This window comes from Trichechus manatus, unplaced genomic scaffold, assembly GCF_000243295.1.
Source record: "Trichechus manatus latirostris isolate Lorelei unplaced genomic scaffold, TriManLat1.0 scaffold00045, whole genome shotgun sequence".
In the NCBI taxonomy this organism is placed as follows: Eukaryota; Metazoa; Chordata; class Mammalia; order Sirenia; family Trichechidae; genus Trichechus; species Trichechus manatus.
In genome coordinates this window covers 16982800-16990508 of record NW_004443981.1, presented here as the reverse complement: position 1 = coordinate 16990508, position 7709 = coordinate 16982800, and the positions used below count along the sequence as shown (strand labels likewise).

The 7709-nt window shown below is 43.5% G+C and overlaps 1 protein-coding gene across 1 annotated transcript in view; it reads right to left on the bottom strand.

The window, feature by feature from the left end:
• Nucleotides 1-7709, bottom strand: part of TDRD9 (tudor domain containing 9) — a 131505-nt gene that overhangs the window by 21989 nt on the left and 101807 nt on the right. Inside the window, exons 29-33 of the mRNA XM_004376801.2 lie at nt 7014-7274; nt 5050-5211; nt 4222-4292; nt 3519-3628; nt 2930-3026 (exon numbers count right to left, since the gene is read on the bottom strand). Coding sequence (XP_004376858.1) covers nt 2930-3026; nt 3519-3628; nt 4222-4292; nt 5050-5211; nt 7014-7274 — 701 coding nt within the window. The remainder of the gene's footprint in view (nt 1-2929; nt 3027-3518; nt 3629-4221; nt 4293-5049; nt 5212-7013; nt 7275-7709) is intronic.

Genomic DNA, 7709 nt, shown 5'->3' with positions numbered 1-7709 from the left:
TATACACACCAAAACATACACACACACACAAATATATATAAAATACTGTGGTGAAAATATACACACCAAAATATACACAAATATATATAAATAATGCTGTTGTGAAAATACAGACCCAAAACATACACACAAATATATATAAAATACTGTGGTGAAAATACACACACCAAAACACACACACAAATATATATAAAATACTGTGGTGAAAACATACACACCGAAACACACACACAAATATATATAAAATACTGTGGTGAAAACAGACACACCAAAATACACACAAATATATATAAATAATACTGTGGTGAAAATATACACACCAAAACACACACACAAATATATATAAAATACTGTGATGAAAATATACACACCAAAACATACACACAAATATATATAAAATATTGTGGTGAAAATATACACACCAAAACACACACACAAATATATATAAATAATACTGTGGTGAAAATATACACACCAAAACACACACACACACATAAAACACGGTGGTGAAAACACAAACACCAGAACAGCAGCACAACGTCCACATTTATAATTCAATGACACTGATTACATTTTTTTGTTGTGCCACCACTATTTCTATCCTTTTCTAAAATATCCCACCACTATTAACATAAATTCAATGCCTCCAAGACAAAACCCCTGTTCCCCCCTCCGTTCCACCATAGTAACCATTAATAATCTTTGGTTTCTATATATTTGCTTATTTCCTTTAAGTGAGACCATATAGTATTTGTCCTTTTGTGACTGACTCATTTTGCTCAGTGTGATGGTTAAGGTTGTGTGTCAACTTGGCTGGGCCACAATTCTCAGTGGTTTGGCAGTTACATGATGATACAGTTTTGTGGTTGTGAAATGATGTAGTTATCCTCCATTTTGTGATATAATGTAATCACCTCATGACGTGATCTGATGTGATCAGCCAATCAGCTGTAAGGGGACTTTCCTTAGGGATGTGATCTGTGTCCAATATATATAGACGTTCTGGCAAAGCTCACTGGCATTTGCTCACTCTGGATCCTGCATCTGGCTCAACATCATCTGACCTCCTTCTTGGGACTTGAGCCACCAGCCTGCTGTATTGCCTGCTGATCTTCGAATTTGTCAGCCTCTGCAGCCTGTAAGCCAGCAGCCTGCCATCTGACCTGCCAATCTTGGGTTTTGTCAGCCCTTGCAGCTGATACCTGACCCAAGGACTTGAGACTTGTCAGCTCTACAACCACATGAGCCACTTCCATGAAATAAATTTCTCTCTCTCTCTCCATGCGTGTCTGTGCATGTATGTGTGTGTGCGTACACACACACACACACACACACACTTCACTGCTTTTGCTTCTCTAGAGAACCCAGCCTAAGACACTCAGCATGATGTTTTCAAAGTTCATCCATGTTGTGGCTTAAATAACACATATTTTTAATGGAAAAAAAGAACATACACAATCATTTTTAAAACTGAAAAAAAATCACTAAATATTTTGAGATTGCAATATTAGCTTCTGAATGGGCTTAATGGCAAAAAGGACTGAGAAATGATAGGTCACCTCAGCCCCAACTTAGCCAAGCAGGTCTATCAACCATTCCCCACCCCCATCCACTGACCAGAAAAAAAGAGGTTGGAAGAAAGGGCAGTTTCCCATCCCCATGCTCCTGAAGTACAATAAGGCCTCAATTTCAGTATTTGTCATGGTCATTTCTGTCTTGCCCACTAGAATACTGGCTCCTAAAGACCAAATGTTATTCCTTTTCTAAGCCCCCACCCCTGCTCAAAGCCCAGATCAGTGCTTCGCCCACAATAAACATGCTGTAAAGGCTTACTGTTGAAATGAAAACCTTCCAAAATGGCTGCCCCAATGGTCAGGACATTTTCAGGAGCTCTGCTCACATCACCACCCAACACTCTTTATTAAAATCTCTGGGAGATCCGTGAACAGCTCCCTTTTTTTACCACAAGATGGAAGAACAGTATAGTGCCCAGCTACTGTTACTGAACATTTTGAACAAAGATTCCACAGAAGAATCCTGATCAAACCGGGGGAAAGTGCAGAACAGAATTTAAAATTCTCATGGTATCCAGACTTTCTGGAGTCACTGAGGCTGGATGAACCCCCAAAACTATTACTCAGAGATAATCTTTAAACCTTAAACCAAAAATATTCCCTGAAGTCTTCTTAAAACTGAACAACAGTTTAGCTTAATTAATAATTAATAAAGCATCGTGCTCTTTTAAAGATCTATATGGGATAAAATTGACACCAGTAACCCGAAAGGTTAGACAGGAAACTTAGGGGGCAGTGAGTTTATGTTAACAGGGAAGGAACAATTTGGAAAGAGAGGGTGAGAACAGTTGCACAACTTGAAGAACATAATCGACGTCACTGAATTATACATGCAGAAATTGTTGAATTGGTGTAATGTTCTGCTGTGTATATTTTCAACAACAACCCAAAATAAAATAAAATAAATTGCTGAAAAAAAGAAAAAAAACACCTCTGGGAGAAACTCCCGTATGATCTTGGCATCAAAGAGCTAAAAGTTTGCTGAGCAATGTCTTGACACCTCATCCATGTAAGAGGAATGGACACCGTTTCCTGCTGACAAATGGTGCCAGGAAACTCAGGTTCACAGTCACAGCCCATAACAATGAAGTCCAGCATCATGAACCTGACTCCTGGCTCAAGTTTTTCTCCATTTTGCCACCTTTAACTCAAGGTCCTACTTGGCACTGTGTACCCTCAACAAGCTCTCTCAGCTACTTTCTGAAGCTAGTCCAAGTGTAAATACATCAGTGATAATAAAGGCTGACTTGACTGCAATAAGGCACGAGGCTCAACCAGCAGCCAGACACGCCATGGCAAACACACACCTGGATGCTCACTTACAAAGCCTGGCATGGCTCTCCGACCTAACCCACCTGAGCTCCATTACCGGTGCAAACAGCATGCTGAGGAGTGCCGGCAGGCCCGGGATGTGAGGCATCAGAGAAGTCTCCCTCAGCAGCATGGTGGACCCTGCCAGATGGACATCCAGAGTCAAAGGCAGCACTCGGCCCTGCAGCCCCACAGTCACTCCCTCCTTGACCCTGTCTGTCCCAGGCCCACCCTAAAAGTTAAGGGCTCCCTAGTCTTTGTGCCCGCAGCACCCTACAATAGACACCTTACTATAATGCTCAAGAGTTTATCCCCTCTTGATAACTCTCTTCCTCTCTCCTCCTTGGCTGTGAGGTTTTCCAGGGCCAGGCACTGGGTCTGCCCTCCTCTGTAGCCAAGCATGGGGGAATGAGTGAGTGACCAGGAAGCAATTCATCTCTATGTCTTTGCATGAAAGGAGAAGTGATTTGCTGCACTTCTTAAACCCGCATCACCAGCACACTCAGAAAACAGCCTACAGGCAGCCTGTGCGCAGAGATTTCTCCACTAATTACAGGAGAAGCAGCTCCTAGTGACCGAAGTCAAAGAAGAGAGGAAAAGAGAACAAAGAAAAGCCAGAGACCCTTACATTACCGGTTGCATTGACTGACAGAGAAGCTGCAACCAGCATTCTCTGGTGCAGGTCTTCAGGGGCGTCGCTGATGATGACAGAGTTGATGCTCTCCTTCTCAATCCACACGCATCTAGAGGAAGAACCGTTAGGGATGAGGGGCACCTCACCCACCAACCAAGCAAGTTATTAGGCCCAGCCCAAGACTAAGACGTTTTAAACGTGCAAATGCAACTATAAGCAGGCTGACCCACATGTGACTGCCGTTCCCCTTTACGGCCTCCTCGTCACGCAGGACTCCTGGCACGGGGGCCTCGAGGGGGCCCTCCACCCTCTACTCTCCCCCACCCCTCCTAGGTGGTCTGACCACTCCATCCCAGCACTCTGCTGTGAAGACACGGATGGTGTCTTGCACAGCAGATTCCCCCAAGTCATGCGCTGTTCCTGGCACAGAGCAGGCACTCACAGATTGACCGAGTAACAATGATAAAAAGAAGAGAAAAAAATGAAGTCTCTGATGAAAGATACTCAAAGATGTCTTACATAGAATAGCTTTCATTTAACAGAGAAAGCACACCTCAGATCTGGAGGTAGGGGAGAAATTAGGAGGAGTTAGAAGAAATAACACATTACAAAAATTTAGATAGAAAGGTTAGTTTCTGATGAGTTCTATAAATAGAGGAGCAGATAAAAAAAAAAATCATGGGAAACTTAAGTTAATCATACCTGAATTTGGATATTCTGGTCAAACTATGACACTTCAGTTCATATGGGTTAAAAGGCCCGTGAAGTACTGCCTTTACACAAAAAATAGACAAAAGTATTACCAATAAGCGAGAGAGCATTTAATAAACATTTAAAAAATCCAAAGTTCAGCTCATATTTTTTTTAAAGAAGCTATGTCTCAATCATAACTTCTTCAAGATTCAGTGAAAAATTTTGTCTTAAAGAAGATATTTATCTAAGATGTAACTGATTCCTTCAATGAAGATTTGAAACATTCTTCAACAGATACATTTAAGAAAATCTTTAGCCAAAATAAACACTGCCAAGTAATACAATAAAAGTATTACTTTGCTAATGGTAACAGACCAACCAGCCCAGCGGGGAGGTCAGGGGTAACACCCGTGAAGCTCCTGAGCAGAGAGGACAGCCCCCCAATCCTCTTCTCCAAGGGGAGCAGCTGCCTTAGACCCAACAGGTGCCTGGGGGTCCCAGGACCCACGTAACCACTGCCCTATCCACTGGAGGGCTGGTCCAGGAAGAGAAGCCAGACAGGCCTGCCTGCTGAAGGTCTACCTGGGGTACCCACCACCTGACAGACAAGGACACGTTGCCTCTGGAGAGGAGGTTAAAAAAACTGCTAGTCCAAGTTATTCTCTACACTGAAACCATGTTTTTGTCTTACACTTACAGGCATAAGGAAAAGTACCATTCAGTGTTAAAAACTGGAAAAGGTAAAAGACCATCACGATCACGAGCTACAACTCCTGGCGTATAACGTAGAATGGTATTAACGCTAAGTGATCCTTGCAAACAACTTCCCTCGATTACCTTACAGTGTGGGGCACCCAGTTTGTTGGAAGAGAAGCTCTCTAACAGCATCCGGATCAGGTATTTCTCGTCATCTTTCACGGGAGATGGCACAGACGTGTCTGTCACAGAACTATTTTCTACTGATTTGGAAAAGAGACCTTTGAGAACTTCATGGCTTTGCTGAATAAAATAAGAAAAGCTTGTCTTATTAAAAGGAAAAATTATATCAAAAGCACTTTATTCCAACCTAATCACACTATTTTACAGGCATGATCTTCTTTTTAATTGATCACTATGTCATTCAGATGTAGGAGATAATTTTATCAAGTACATTTTAAAACGAAAACAAAAGAAATAAGATGGGATCAAAAAGGCTCGATTCACTTGCCTTTACTACCTTGCAGCCCTCAGAGAATTTAAAAGGGAAAGTAGCAGACCATGATATAGAACATTTTTTATACAAAATTATTACCATAAGTCCCTAACATGTTTTTCACATATTTAAATACAGAATTTAAAGAAAGGATCAAAATACTCTTTACGCAGGTAGACAAGTTAGCTACCAGCAGAGTAACATGGGATTAGACCCAAGACTGCTAACTGAACACAGCCAGGATGCAGCACGGCAGAGCCAATGTCTCTCCGTCACTCGACCCGCAGGCTGGCTGTGACTCAGACTGTGCGTGACAGGCCCAGGTGACCCCTGTCCCAAGGCCTAGAAGAGTATGCAGCACACAGATGCTGAAAACCACAAGGAATGAGAGATTTTCTTCACAGCGAGGATCTGTTTGCTTCCTACGAGGGCACAGTCTCAGAGCTCTCTGCCAGGCAAGAACACTCCTTCCTGACCTCTAAACATTCTTACTTACCACAAACAGAGGTATTTCTCTTCCCACCTCAGAAATACTATCATCCCCATCTTAAATTAAGAGGAAAAAAAGTACAAAATGGAGACCTTAGTTTAAGAACAAATCATATAAAAACCATCTCGGGAACCAGAGACAGAGACTCCAGACAGACAGAAAGGCACAAAGGGACTGAAGACACAGCACACAAAGAAGCAAGGCCATGGGGATTCCAGCCCACCACAGCTCAAGAGAAGAACACATTTGCTGAAGTCAGTGAACCTACTAACAACCATAACAAAAACTGCTGGCTAACCAGCTCTCAGGCTAACATTTCACTCGCTTGCTGGTCCGCTTGCTGGTCCTCTCCTCAATCCCAGTATTCCTCCTCCCCAGCAGAAATTACAGAAGTAAAGAGACTTTCAACATCAGCCTCAAAAGTGGCCTCTCTGAGAGGTTCAGACCAAGGAAAATAGAGCTGATTTTGAAACAGTTAAGCGAATTTTGAAATGTCTGAAATATTTGAAACGAATACTTAAATAACTACTTTCATCAAGGGAGATAAATCTTGAAATGCATTCTTTAAAAAACAAAAACAAAAAACCTTCGCAAATACAGAACATTTTCAAATTTCATTTTCATTCCAAGCCAAAAAAAACAATAGCAAACAATAGAGAACCAGAAGAAACAATAGCTGGCCACCATAATTTAGTCTCAAAGAAACCCAGAGATGTTTAAACAGCACTGCAGAGCCCCATGCTAGTGTCCCGAGTGAGGACAAGAAGCACCATCCATCCACTCGGCCCTGAGCATTCCAAAAATAGGGGGCTCATCACACATGCACACACGGACACCCGAGCAGGTGGGGGGCTTGCACACACGGACACCCTAGCAGTGGGGCACTCATCACATGCACACTTGGACGCCCCAGAAGTGGGGGGCTCATCAAGCACACACGGATGCCCCAGCAGCAGGGGGCTAATCACGCACACACAGACGTCCCAGCAGTGGGGGGCTCATCACGCACACACAGACGCACCAGCAGTGGGGGGCTCATCATGCATACACAGACGCCCCAGCAGTGGGGGGCTCATCACGCGCACACGGACGCCCCAGCAGTGGGGTGGAAGCATGTACCTTGGACTCGTAGGACTCCTCCGTGAGCTCGGCGTAGCCCTCCTGGATAAGGACGTCCCTTACGTTGACGGCGTCCTGGACCCCCGAGTACCGGTACACGTCCACGTGCAGGACGCTGTGTACCACCGAGAAGACCTTCACGAGGAGCGAGCAGCCGCGCACCAGGGAGGCGAACCGCCGGCTGGCCCCGCAGCTCCAGTGCTCGCCGCACACCAGGGACTGAGCGGACGGCCGCATCTGGCAGATCTTAAACTCCAAGGCCTACAGGGTGGAACGGCGCGGCTGAGGCAGCTTTATGACTAATGGAACATCCCAAACACCTCTGAAAAGTGACCTCGGCCGTGTATCGTCATCAACATTCCCACAAAAACCACGAAAATCAATTTTGTGGTAAGTAAAGATTTCCCAGTTAAAGAAGCTTGTCTTTCTTTTTTAACAAAAAAGTCCAAAATACCTTTAGACTGTTTTCACACTGATTGAAACAGTATGTTTGAATATGCCTTCAACCCACCTCAACCAGAAACTTTAGAAACAGTATTAGAAAATACTACTAAATTTTAAAAAATATGACTTTTTTGTAACTTTGAAACCCTCCTTATATTTTGACTTACTCTAAAAACAATACTGGCAAAAATATCTATGGCAATGGATTCTGGGGGAGAAAGCAGAACCCGAGTTAGGCTGGTGTGACAGAAG